The sequence below is a fragment of the Etheostoma spectabile genome, chromosome 16 (assembly GCF_008692095.1).
Source record: "Etheostoma spectabile isolate EspeVRDwgs_2016 chromosome 16, UIUC_Espe_1.0, whole genome shotgun sequence".
NCBI lineage: Eukaryota > Metazoa > Chordata > Actinopteri > Perciformes > Percidae > Etheostoma > Etheostoma spectabile.
In genome coordinates, this window is record NC_045748.1 from 5,811,260 (window position 1) to 5,824,194 (window position 12,935).

Sequence of the window (12,935 nt, forward strand, 5' to 3'; positions counted from 1 at the left end):
TGTGTGTGTGTGTGTGTGTGTGTGTGGCCATGTGTTTAAGTTTTCAAATAAATCACAATAGACGGATCTACTCTGAATTTTAAATTATATGTTTTTAATACTTTTTTTCATAATGGAATGTAAGTCTATGGGGGAGGGGGGAGGGGGGGGGGCACTAGGGCTAATCGACATCAAGGCTGACTCGCTGTACTGTATCCAGCTTTTAGAACATCAAACAAACAAACAAACAAAAAATGTGCTGTGCAACATCCCACGATGTCCCTCTCACCTTCATGGACTCTACGTAGAGGACATACTCTCGGAGTACGGGCAGGAAGTCCTGGCTCATGTTCTCCCCCAGGTCCTCCAGCGCTGCGCAGCACGTCGTCACGCAGCCCGCCACGCCCTCCAGGGGGCGCCGCAGCTCCTCCTCCAACCCCACCCAGCTGGAGTACACGGTGCCGTACTCCCGCAGTTCTGTCAGGTACTCTGGTAGTGGCGAAAGTCAAAAAAGAAAATAATTAAACACTAGGGGGTGAACGATTCTGAAAATGTCACGATTTCAATTCGATATCAATTTTTAGGCTCACGATTCAATTTAAAATTAATTTGATTTAAAAACGATTCTCAATTTAAAAAAACAATTCACAGTATGTAAATGTAGTTCCCCTTCCCATGTGATAGTATACACGTCATTACAAAACTTATCCATTTTTTGGGGAATTCTATGAATCGACAGAGCTTGAGTCGATTCATGAATGAAAATTTTTTTTGCACACTCCTAATAAAAACCATAAAAAACAAGGTGGTTAGACATGCCAAGAAGAAGAGTTAGGAGAGGGGACTCTGTGTCTAGATTTTAAGGTTGAGCAGCAAATACTCTGTACCAACATAAGACACTGCTTAACTGGAAAACCAATGATAGCAGAACGGCCTCTCTTTCCTCACAGGCGACGCGGAAAGATCAACATGTTCAACGGCCAAATCTTTATTTGTAAGATTACACATGAGAGAGGGTGATGACTAAACGCCAGGCTGCTGAGTCTGGCGCGCACGGCATTTGCTTTTTTACACCCTGTGTCAGCTGGTACGCCTTTATTATCTACAGTCCCCTGAGTTTCCACCTTATCTCCTCCAATATGGAAACAAGGACGTTTTTCGTTTGCATTGCTGATTTTTTGGCGACAGACTGCAACACATCTACAACCCTGAACAGATGGTGACAGCTAGCATTCACACGGCAGATGTCAGGTATTTACCGGATCACTTGTCATGCATGAGTTAGGCCTGCACTTATCAACCACGCTGGTTTCTCTTCAACCAAACACTACAGCGCTCAATCAATACTGCAGAGTATACAAGCCGGTTTTAGCCACCCGGGCTTAAGACTGAGAAGAAGTAGAGTATATGGTGTACCACTTGAGGCCATGTTGCAAGCAGCACACACCACAGTTTAAAAAAAAAAAAAAATGCTTCCTGCTGCCTAAAATACACATTTGGAAGAAGTAACTGAAGAAGTAGCTTCAGTGCTTTCGCCAGAAGTGGTATTTAAATCCAAGGGGTTATCCAGTATGTAAAGTTTTGCTATAATAAAACTGTGTGGAAATGAAAATAGAATTGGTAAATGGAAAATCAAAGAGATAAACTGGAAACAAAAGCTTTTCACATTCCTGTAGAAAACCTCTATTTTAAAAATGATTTCTGGATTCAGCCTTTAATTTCTTTTTTCAGTGATGTGCCAATAATTCCCGTAAGTTCCTTATCCACACACCAAACACACACACACACACACACACACACACCACACAACACACACACACACCCACACACACAACAACACACACACACACCACACACACACACCAACACACAACACACACCACACACACACACACACACACACACACACACACACACACACACACACACACAATAAAATGTATTCTGTATTAATGAATGAATTGATCCATTTATGGATTGCTGTATGTTGCTCAGTTACACACCTTTATAGTACAACTTTAATGGACCACCTTTCTCATTTTATCAATCCGGCTCTTTATTGTCAAATTAAGATCGATCAATAATCTGATCTATAACCATTTGCAAGCCCACTGAGTCCTTACAGGATGACTCGGGTTAAATTTGAACTTGGCAAGGAGCCTTTGTTCGGTCTCTATGCTAACAAGTGTCAAATAAAAAAAAGATAACAAATGCGTAAAACTAAATCCATCAACCTTTAAGAACCATCAACCTCTAGGTGACACAGTTCATCACATTCTCATGGGTCTCCATTGCTTTGATACCTGACTGCTCTTTGAGGATCCTCTGAGCAATGCGGTCGATGGTTCCCAGTTTCTGGGTGAAGGTGTCCAGGTATTCTCCCATGGCGCAGAACTCGGCCGGCCGCGCCCGCAGCTTGTAGCCTCCGGCGACGTGCTTCACCGACTCGCCCACCTTGGTCAGGAGGGCCAGAACCTGGCGTTTGTTCAGGTCCTGCAGACACACGGTGACAACAGGCCACGGGGTGTCCAGCATCAAATTACATCGGGATAAAGCGGCGGATTCATTGTGTGAATGAACTGTTTTTGCATGTTCCTTGTGCATCTTAAACACAGGAATGTCCAAAGTTATGTTTATAATTTTTGATCCATGGTTAAATATGCATTCAGAAGTAATTATCTAATTCATATGTGTTAAAAATCCATTCTTCTTTTGAACCTAATGGGAGGAAAATTGTCACACGCATGTTTAAAAGAACCCTCCTGTATTTATTACCTTTGGCGTTGTATCACCCATTTTACATTTTATGCTTGCGAGCCACTTTTTTTCTGAGTCCAATTATATTACTGCTGCAACAAGATCATTCCCCCCCACAAGGATCAATAAAGTCCTGTCTTGTGTCTCAGCTACTTAAAGACAACATTTGTGACTGATGGCAGATCTGGAGAAAACACACACCCGCACACAAGGAAGCAGATGCTCTTTTTGTGGTAATGCATTTTACTGAAAGATTGCTGCGGAGATTACGTTTATTTATGTTTTTATTTTGCATAACAACGCAATCTGACAAGGTCCTGCATACAAGCATGTGACTGCAAAAGGACTGACTGACTGACCTGAATTTGTCTGTGTGTTGCACATGGTGAGAAATCATTAGGTGTTTTTTGTTTTTTCGCTCTAAAAGTCAAAAAGTGAACTTCCCATACGTGTGTTGTCATACCTTGGCAGTTAGGAAAGCGTTTAGATGCGGGTTGAAGGAGAGAACGGGGTGGTCGGCGATACGCTTCAGGAACTTGTCCAGAGCTTTCATCCTCGTCTCCACGAACTCCTCCGAAAAACGATCGACCACGCCCTTCATCACAAACTTCTCCGGCAACGGCTGGAGATAAAGAGAGATTGGAGGGGGAGGAAAGGAGGAGAGGCGGGGACTTTAAACGAAGGGTTTCTCAACGGAAAGCAGGACAGAGAGTCACTTGGCTCATTTGACCTACAGGGATGAGGTGGGTCGGCTGGCTGTCCTCCAACTTGATCCTCAGCCAGTCAAAGTCCTGGTAGCGCCGCCGGACACAGTACTCCGGCAGGTCAAACTCTACCCGGGTTGTCTGAGGTAGAAAAAACACAAATCCACAGTACATTAGCACAGAATACATAGGTGCACATTAGACCGGAGGGTGGCCAGCTCAGCAGGATTACTGTACATGCTTCTTGACCATGAAATATAGCTGACAGTGCGCCACACACACGCACGCACACACACACACTCACACACTAGTGTTAAAAGCCAGCCCCCCCCGCATGCTATCAATTAACACTTTGTGTTCGTATTGGGCTGTGATATTTGTCTTCGTCCTGAGCCGAAGCACTATAGTGCACATAGCAACTGTTGCCATGACGCTGCCCGGAGGCTCCTGGCAGTCTTTATCTGAATCCGTTTCTTTCATTACACGATAGAAAGGCCTCTGAAGCTCGGATTCCCTGCTGAAAGTCGGCAGAGCGGTGGTTTTGAGATCTGCTGCCGTTTACTTACAGACAGATGTGAAGGAGTGTGAAGGAGTGTGAAGGAGTATGACACGCACACACACACACACACACACACACTTTAGGGCAGCTATTTCTGATTATTTTCATTGTCGATTAATCTGTTGATAATTTTCTCGATTGACTGGTTGCTTGGTCTACAAAACGTCAGAAAAATGGTAAAAAATGTCAATCAGCGTTTCCCAATGCCTCAAATGTCTCGTTTTGTCCACAACTCAGAAATACTGTCTCAGTTTACTGTCACAGGGGAGTGAAGAAAATACTGTAATATGTAAATATTCACAATTAAGAAGCTGGAATCGGAGAACATTAACCATTATTACGCCAGATGGAAGTTACATACAGCCCCTACTGTCCAAAGACAACCAAGTAGACTGTGTCACCATGACACCAGCCAATAGCAGACCTTGGTGGAGACTCTGTAGGTGATGTAGGTCTCCATGGTGGAGACGTGCTTCTTTGGGTCGCTGACTGTGACAAAGAGGTCCCGGGTTTCTGTGGTGTCTGCGTAGGGGTACCGGACGTCGGCTTCCAGGTCGTCGTCCAGCTGCAGCCTGTTGAAGAGCGAGGACGTGGATGCGGGACTCGACGTCTCAACCGGCGTGCCATTGGTCAGCCCCGCTGCCTGCGTGGACAGAGACAACGGGGACATCAATTTCAGATGCTGCAATGTGGTTAAGGCTGCAAACAAAGAGCTGATGATTCATGGCGGTGCGGTGGTTTCTCTCGGTCAATGGGGCTCTTGTTGAGGCGGCCGCTGCCTCGTACACAGCAACATCATCTGACACTACTCCTGTCGCTGTGATTGGATGATGGATGAGAGGAGAGAAATGGAGCATTTGTGGACAGGGGATACATTCCAATAGCCTTAATACAAATCCATTCCAGCTGCGTGATAATAATGGCGTGGACCCTATTTAGGTTGATGAAAGGAACACATTGTCATTTTATTCAGGGTTGAATAGTTTTTCATCCATTAACAGGTGTTTTATTTATTTATTTTGATAAAAGACATACAGTATGTTTTCTTCTGAAGCCCTTCATGGCCTGTTTTCTGGACAAACAGGCCTTTTATGCATCGGATTTGATTCTGAAATTGATTGTTGCACCGCGACAACCAGTTTTTGGTTTGACAAAGACCGTCCTGATAAATATCACTATCAAACGGATGCAAAGCTATTCATAGACTATTCGAAGAAGACACTCTTCCACAGGTTCTTCAGGGTGAAATACGCTCCGTCAGACCTGTGTTTTCTATCGCATCAAATAGAGCAAACAACAAATTTTCCCCTGCAAGCTCCACCCAAACACAGCAATAGTGCTTACAAAAAAGCTATAAAAAGCAAATAACTGGGCAAAAATGAAAGCTGTGGAAAGTACGTGCAGAACTGGACACATTAGAGGAAAGAGAAATATGTGGTTGATTTTCTACTTCTAAGCACTGTTTTATTTAATCTGTAAATCCAAAGGATATAAATAAAGTGATGGATTAATGTACTACGGCACATTTAGACGGGACTCTGAAGATCTCATTTAGCAAAGAGCAGGGAATGCAGGCGACAGAATGTTAAGTGTAAACAAAGACTAAAGATGTAAATACTGCAACAGGAAGATGGGCAAAACCCAGGTGCAGCAGGTATGCATCATCAAAACTGGCTCTGAAAATAAAACTAAACAGCCAAATCGCTCACTACAACAACCGGTACTGCCACGTATGATTTGATCTAAACTCTTGCTAACCCTTCTCACCGGCCCTCTGGGGTCACATCTCGCCTCACATCAAGGAAGATACGTTTTATATTTCATTTGCCTCACATGAGGAAAAGGAGCTACTTTCTTTCAGGTTAAAGTGTAAGTGGGAAATGCAGGTAATGTTCAACTTTTATCGCTTTTTACAACACACACAGACACACACTCACTCTTTCTTTAAAATTGCCTGAAGTGGGCGCACACACACACAGTGTGTCTCACAATCTTTGTGGGGACCCACCATTGGCATAAGGCTTTCCCAGCATTTTGGCCCCACAAAGCCGTCCGGACCCCACAAGTATACTGAATTCCCAGTTTTTGGACAACAACGAATTTAGTTAAACGAGGACACACAGACGCACACACAGACGCACACACACAGACGCACACACACACGCACATACACAGACACACAGACACACACACACACACAGACACACACACACACAGTTGTGCTAACCTGCACTGGTAATCACAGTTTGGATAATTGCACTGCGTTACATCATTGCTCTACTGTGAATGAACAACCAGGCCACCGCCAAACAAAAGACAGGTAAATCTGAAGATATTACACTAAGGGGGGAAACAGATCTGCTTTCAATACATAGCAGAGTTGGGAGAATGTAATAATCAATACTGGGATCTGGGAATGGATCGGTGGAGTTCTGCTTTTTGTAATGCTGTGGTAGAGCTTAAATGTGGCATTGTAGGGCTTTACAGTTATTTCAAATTTTCTGAACCTACTGGACAGGTTTAGGCCTTTCTCACAGCCGACATTTTGACTTAGAGTAGGGAAAGCCCAGGTGTTACTAATAACATTAGTGATGGCACTGTTCTCTTCCAAGTGTGAAAGTGAAAGTGAGTTAAGCAGGTAAATGGAACTCGGCTATTATTATCCAGCCATTTACAAACGTGCTTTTTCTACTGTGACAAGTCAAAATATTTCAAGTGAAATGGGCCTATTATATGACACCAACCTCTACTTAAGGATATGACAACTATATATTGCATGCAACTGCTAATGGGCCTAGTAGTACCTATCATCTTACACCATTGTAATATGGCTATTATGGGACTTTGTCAAAAATGAACTGGCAATGAACTGCAAATTCCACATTTCCAAAAATGACTGTGTGAACAAAAAGTCCTGTTTCTTTTCTCAGGTCAAGAAACTAAGATTGTACCCGTAGCAGTAGGTAAATGATAGCATTTGGTTGTTTAACATTGTGTGTACACTAAAGTGCTGCACGTTTTCTCACGTGGACCCCAGGAGAAACAAAAAGAAAAGAAAGGAAGAACCACAGTGAAAATAAAATTGATAAGACCGTTACATTTCTGCTATCCAAAATACGTTCACAGCGTTATACTTCTTATAAAATATTTTTAAAATAACTAGGTGAGAGCACATTTTACCCACCGAGGCGACACAATACTAAAAATACTAACATTTTTGAAAGAATGCTATGTTCTATACATGGATCCTGACCCACGCGCAAACACTTTCATGACTTGATCCCAGGCCTATAATCTAACTTTCCATCAACTTTTATTGAAGTGTGTTGACAGACTGAGACCAGAACCATTACTCTCTAGGTGGTGGGCGTAGACAGAGGAACTCTTACAAGCTTCACATTTTTAATTAGTGTCTGGCCTCTGGTTGGCTCTGGGTGTTCATAAATGAAATTAAAATGTAACCTTGATGGAAGGACGTATCACATCATCTCTTATTGGCAATAATTAACTGCAAAGGCAAATTGGTGGCTGTAGAACAACCGCAGGAAGCACAGAAGCTTTGGGATTTGTTTGCTTGGTCCATCCTTGTTTACACAGCACACTGATGTCAGGTCAGCACACTAGGCTGATAATGATGTCAGGTCACTTTCTAGAAAGTGGATTGAGAAAAATCTGTGTAAACTAGAGCGTGTGTTTGTCTTCCAAGTTAACGTTTTTTAGGTTGTTTTTTTTTATGACTGTGTGTTGTTGTAATGAAAAAGCAAGTCCCTTTATGTGATATAGCTTGCTAAGACATTTTGAGACTTGGCTTTCATGCAACAGTGATTCAGTGGCAAACTCAAAAGTTATTCAGGCTCAACTCAAACCCCCGTTATGGGCGGTAAATAAAGAACATCAACCAGGAAATACGCTGGTTAATGTGTATCCCTTTTCTCCATTACACTTCCATCAGTTTACTTACTTGATGGATTTAGCCACATATACCCTGGTGCCAGCCTGAAAAGAGCTTTGTGTGTGGAGTGTAACGTTAGTTTGGTTAACCGTCCTCTCTCCATCCCCGGTACCGGTACCGGTGTCGGTCTCGGTGCAGCCACAGCGGACCCTACCTTGTCCCCTCCGAGGTTGACGGTGACGGAGAGCGGCTCCTCGGCGGCGGAGAGCGGGTGGAGGATCTCCGCGATGGGCTTCTGCCCCGAGCTGGCCAGGCCTCTCGGAGTGCCGACACTCATCCTGCGGGAGGCGGGAAGACGTGGCCGGGTTTCGGGGAGGGGGGTAACTGCTGTCCGGTTTTCCGCGGTTGATACGGTTGATGTAGACACAGGGAGGCTTTTTTCTCCGTTCCCGTCTCCTCGGTGGAGATGTTGACCCGCTGGTTGGTCACAAGCGTCAGCTGACTACTACGGCGCACCTCCGGAAGTTAAACTGCACAAACCCGGATGTAAACATGAGCACCACGTGACATGGGCAACGGAACGAAAGTGTTAAGATCGTCTATTGAAACAATCGCTGATCTGTTACTGACGTTGAGTTTATTGTTTGGTACAAAACATACAGCGGAACACCAGGGGAAAAACAGTCAGCATGAATAAAACATAAATAAAAATGGATTATTTTGTATGGAAAACTGAAAAAAAACATTCTCAACTGAAGGTCTAATTTTTTAACTATATGTCTAGGTTGAAATATGATCTTTTGGTTATCACTCTTTGCACAAAGGTCATTGTCCCTAAACTATCTCCATGACAACTGAGCAAACTTCATCCTCTAAAGAAGATGTGTTTGAAAGCTCTGGGTGGTGGGGGGGGGGAATCGAATAGTTTGAAAAATGTTTAATTTAATTTGTGCCAATCCTTTTTGCTCTGGAACATCATGACTAATGTACTAAGTACTAAGCATTATACATTTAAAATTTGCGGAAAAACACTAATTATTTTTGTTTACATTTATTTACACCTATGTGCCTTTATTTTCATCATCTGGGCTCCAAAGTGAGCCTCCCTATGATACCTTTATTCATTTAAATATCTTAAGTTAACAGTAATTAAATTAAAAAAAACATCTTTTTAGATAACATTGGCCTACTTTCGTCCTAATGATCGTCGGCTCGCCTGTCTCTTGGGTTTTTCCGGAAAAGGTTTTTCTCAACCGGAAATAGAAGCAGAGTGACACCTCTTCGTTCTTCCGTCCGACCTACCTATCTGAAAACCCGGTGCTTGCTTTGTGGCAAAATGCGACTCATCAACCGTACATAAGCAAGAGTTTTTTATCGCTATTTTAAACTTTAAGTTAGTGTTACAACAGCAACTTGTGTGTAGTTTAGTTCATCCAGTTCCAGTTGAAGTTATAGTTATTATTTAGGGGGGGGGGGGGGGGGGGGGTTATCGTCCGTTATCAACCAGCTGGGCGAAAGGAAACACGAATAAAACGCAAAGCATTAGCGTTAACGTTAGCTACAATACAGTCCTTTCTGTCCGTTTTTTTTTTAATTTGGCCTGTATCTTGCTACTTTACGTGCACCGACATGGCTACTAATCCTCCAGGACAAGGTAATTATTTTAGTTCTTGGGGCAAACGATATTAATATTTATCGAGCCGTAACTCCAGGGTCGTAACGTTAATGTTAGCTATGAATTCTGGACACCCCCCCCCCCCCCCCCGGAAATATTTGAGCTCTCTTCTTCCCCTTGAGGAAATATAGCTAGTTGTATAGCTTATTGTCTTATATCTTCTGTAGTTCCCCTCCAACAGTGGACCTCTCGTTTTACCAGAGTGCTAAAATATTAAGGATTTGATTAGAGGTGCAACAGTTAATCGATTGTTGTCAACTATTGAAGTAATTGCCAACTATTTTGATTATTGATTAATCGGTTTTAGTATTTTTTTTAATTAAAAAAAATCAGAATTCTCTGATCCCAGCTTCTTAAATGGGAATATTTCCTAGTTGCCTGTCTCTCCTCTGGGACAGCAAACTGAATATATTTGAGTTTTAAACAAAACAAGACATTTTATGGACGTCATCTAAGCTTTGGGATCCACATATTTGACCATATTTTGACATTTTTATAGATCGAACAACTAGTCGATTAATCAGGAAAATAATCAGCAGATTAATCGACTACGAAAATAATCGTTAGTTGCTGCCCTAGATGTGATGCAAGAAAAGCAGTAAAATATATGCCGATATGTATTTTTTTCTTAATTTACCATCGGTTCTCACAGTTATTTTGTGGTAAACACATTCACCGGCGTTTACTCAAAAGTGTTGCCCATCATTAGATGATGGAAGTTATGTTAGCTGATACATTGGGTTGGGCATCGTTTGGATTTTATGGCGGCAACGCAACAAGCGCCTGGTCGCTTTGGTAACCAAAACTTGCGCATGTTAAATTGGAAAGTGATGATCGGATTTGAAACCTAATCTTCTAAACGATTCCAATAAAGAAACGGTTCTACTGAAATCGTCATTTTAGAAACGATTCCAAGTAGGACTCAGTTTTCGATGCCCAGTCCTACCGATACAAATGTATCTATCCCTCCATTGTCTTTCTGTCTCTTCCTCTTCTTTTGCCTTCATGCAGCCTTTCCGAACAAGGCGCGGGTGGCGATCCTGGCCGAGCTGGAGAAGGAGAGGAGGCGGCTGATGAGCACTCCCGGAGGCAGGTGGGGATGGTATTCAGCCCAGGAGGGTTACAGGCCTCTCGGTCATAAAACCTTTTTTTATGGGGGGGGGGGAATTAAGTGTATATCAAGATTCAAATTGACATTTGTCCCCTTGTCCCCAAGCATCTCGCTGTCCCGACCAAGTCTGAAGGAGTTCAGGGACAATGCAGAACAGCAGCACATCGCTGCCCAGCAGAAAGCTGCCCTGCAGGTGAGACATCTGCGTGTCAGTTAACACATACAACAACAAGTAGCACAAAAAAAAGGACTATACATTTAAAAATGAATCAATACTTTAGTTGCTCATCCTAATTCTTAATACCTATGCTACTTGGAATCCTACTTGGAATTGTTTAATATAAATATATATTATTATTGGAATTGTTTGGAATCGTTTAGAAGATTTGGTTTCAAATCCAATCTTTGCGTTCCAATTTAATATGCGCAAGTTTTTGGTGCATCCGCCTCAAACACTGTGATATGCTTTTATGTGGCATCAAATCTCAAAAATCTTTTTGGCAAACAGAGCCAATAGGCAGTTAGCTTAGCTTAGCATAAAGAATGGACAAAGGGGGAAACAGCGCCTTGCCTAGCTCTGTTCAAAGGTAACGGAATCCGGCACTTCGAAGCACACATCATATTGTTGGATTAATCCAGTTATGAAATGGTAAATGTGGTCATTATTAACACAAACCTTTGCCTTACTTCGTTCTCTTGCAGCATGCACATGCACACTCCACAGGCTTCTTCATCACTCAGGACTCCTCATTCGGGAACCTCATCCTCCCCGTCATTCCACGCCTGGAGCCTGAGACTTCTTGACCTTTTTTAACCTCTTGTTGTCCTCCTGCTGCCAGGTGTGAGAAGATGCTTTCAAACAACACACATGCACATCAGACCCACGTCGCCCCCGCGTTCTCTCTTCTAAGTCCGGGATTAATGGACAAGTTGTTAGGCAGGTTGTTAACAATCTCAGGGGAGGGGGAATCTGTCATTTCTACATTTTCCAGACTAACAAACTGGCTGCTGAACGTAGGAAAGCTTTTCAGCAACAGGTGGAAGAAGGTTCCAGATAGCTGTGAAACATCATGTGGATTGGTGCAGGGGCCGAAAACAAACGCTACACCAATAAATGCTGTCCTGCTCTGTTGCCTTTTACCGCACTGATTCACAAAATGAACATTTTTGTCAAGGTTTTTACATTAATGGATTAGTATCCATATTTGGGTAATAAAATTGTCACACACTTGTGTATATAGATTGAATTCAACTTTTTTTGCAAAAAAGGGGGCAGATGGCCTAAATGCATAGTCCGTGGCTATGTTCGCATGATAGGGTTCTATAATCAGTCCTGATCATTTTGTCTCACTTCTATGTCTCAACTGTTCACATCCATGTTTTAAAGTGACCCGTATTAAAAAGGGGGGCAAAACATTCCTTCATCCATGGGTAGGGTGTTGTCTGAGGAAGATAAGTGTGCCGATAGCGTCTTTAGCCACTTACATGTCTGAAATTAGTTTTTTTAATGGTCAAAGGCTTTAGAAAGCAAAGTATTTCCTTTCTAAAATGAGGAAGACTTGCTTATTTTCATAATGCTCACTATGTTTAGTGGTTTATTGTAAAACATTGTTCAGCAGCACACAAATCAACACAATTATTACAGTATATCAACATTAAGTCATTGGGAACCTTTAATACTTGAATGCCTGTTATCCATCAGACTATTTAACAGTAAAGGCAGAGCCACATGATTATAAAGTGGTCTAAGTGATCACCACAGAATGAACCAAATACGCATTGTTTCTCATTTTTATTATTTTGTTCAAAAGTTGGAACTTGGATAAAATAAAGTCTGAGCCGCCGTGACTGTCCTGGAGAATCTAAGAGCAAGAGGCTGTCCAGAGTCACAGTTTCACAACCATACAGAAGGCATAAAGTCTTCTTTCTACAACCACAGCAGCAGAAATGTGGCAAGGATTTAATGCAGCCACATGATGATCATAAGAACAAGATCAGTAAAAAGAAAATGACAACAACCTTGCAATAAAGACCACTGACTTAGACGGGGCAGTATCTAACAGTAAAGTAAGAGAATCCAATGCTTTCTTATTACTGTGCCATGCGAAAGTATTCGGCCCCTTTGAACGTTTTCCACATTTCAGGCTTCAAACAAAGATATAAAACTATTTTTTTTTGTGAAGAATCAACCAGTGGGACACAATTATGAAGTGGAATGAAATTTATTGGATATTTCAAACTTTTTTAACAAATAAAAA

General features: G+C 42.3%; 2 protein-coding genes across 3 annotated transcripts in view; one reads left to right on the plus strand and one right to left on the minus strand.

Annotated features, from left to right (window-relative positions):
* Window positions 1–9,373, minus strand: part of snx30 (sorting nexin family member 30) — a gene marked incomplete at its 5' end in the record, with an annotated part of 13,339 nt that extends 3,966 nt beyond the window's left edge. Inside the window, 6 exon segments of one of the 2 annotated variants that reach the window (XM_032539660.1) lie at window positions 269–468; window positions 2,283–2,472; window positions 3,200–3,358; window positions 3,471–3,581; window positions 4,424–4,642; window positions 8,106–9,373. In XM_032539660.1, the coding sequence (XP_032395551.1) occupies window positions 269–468; window positions 2,283–2,472; window positions 3,200–3,358; window positions 3,471–3,581; window positions 4,424–4,642; window positions 8,106–8,228 (1,002 nt within the window). 2 annotated transcript variants of the gene reach the window in all.
* On the plus strand, window positions 9,165–12,333 carry LOC116704300 (SOSS complex subunit C). Its single transcript, XM_032539662.1, has 4 exons — window positions 9,165–9,545; window positions 10,578–10,659; window positions 10,783–10,870; window positions 11,380–12,333. The coding sequence occupies exons 1-4, from the start codon at window positions 9,521–9,523 to the stop codon at window positions 11,479–11,481; spliced, it is 297 nt and encodes a 98-aa protein (XP_032395553.1). The 5' UTR covers window positions 9,165–9,520; the 3' UTR covers window positions 11,482–12,333.
* Window positions 12,334–12,935: the final 602 nt, after the last annotated feature.

Bases quoted from the DNA above. Each gene is read 5' to 3' on its own strand.
- LOC116704300 (XM_032539662.1), top strand. From the start codon at position 9,521: ATGGCTACTAATCCTCCAGGACAAG. The intron at 9,546-10,577 runs GTAATTATTTTA...GCCTTCATGCAG, and splicing joins TACTAATCCTCCAGGACAAG to CCTTTCCGAACAAGGCGCGG. The intron at 10,871-11,379 runs GTGAGACATCTG...GTTCTCTTGCAG, and splicing joins AGCAGAAAGCTGCCCTGCAG to CATGCACATGCACACTCCAC.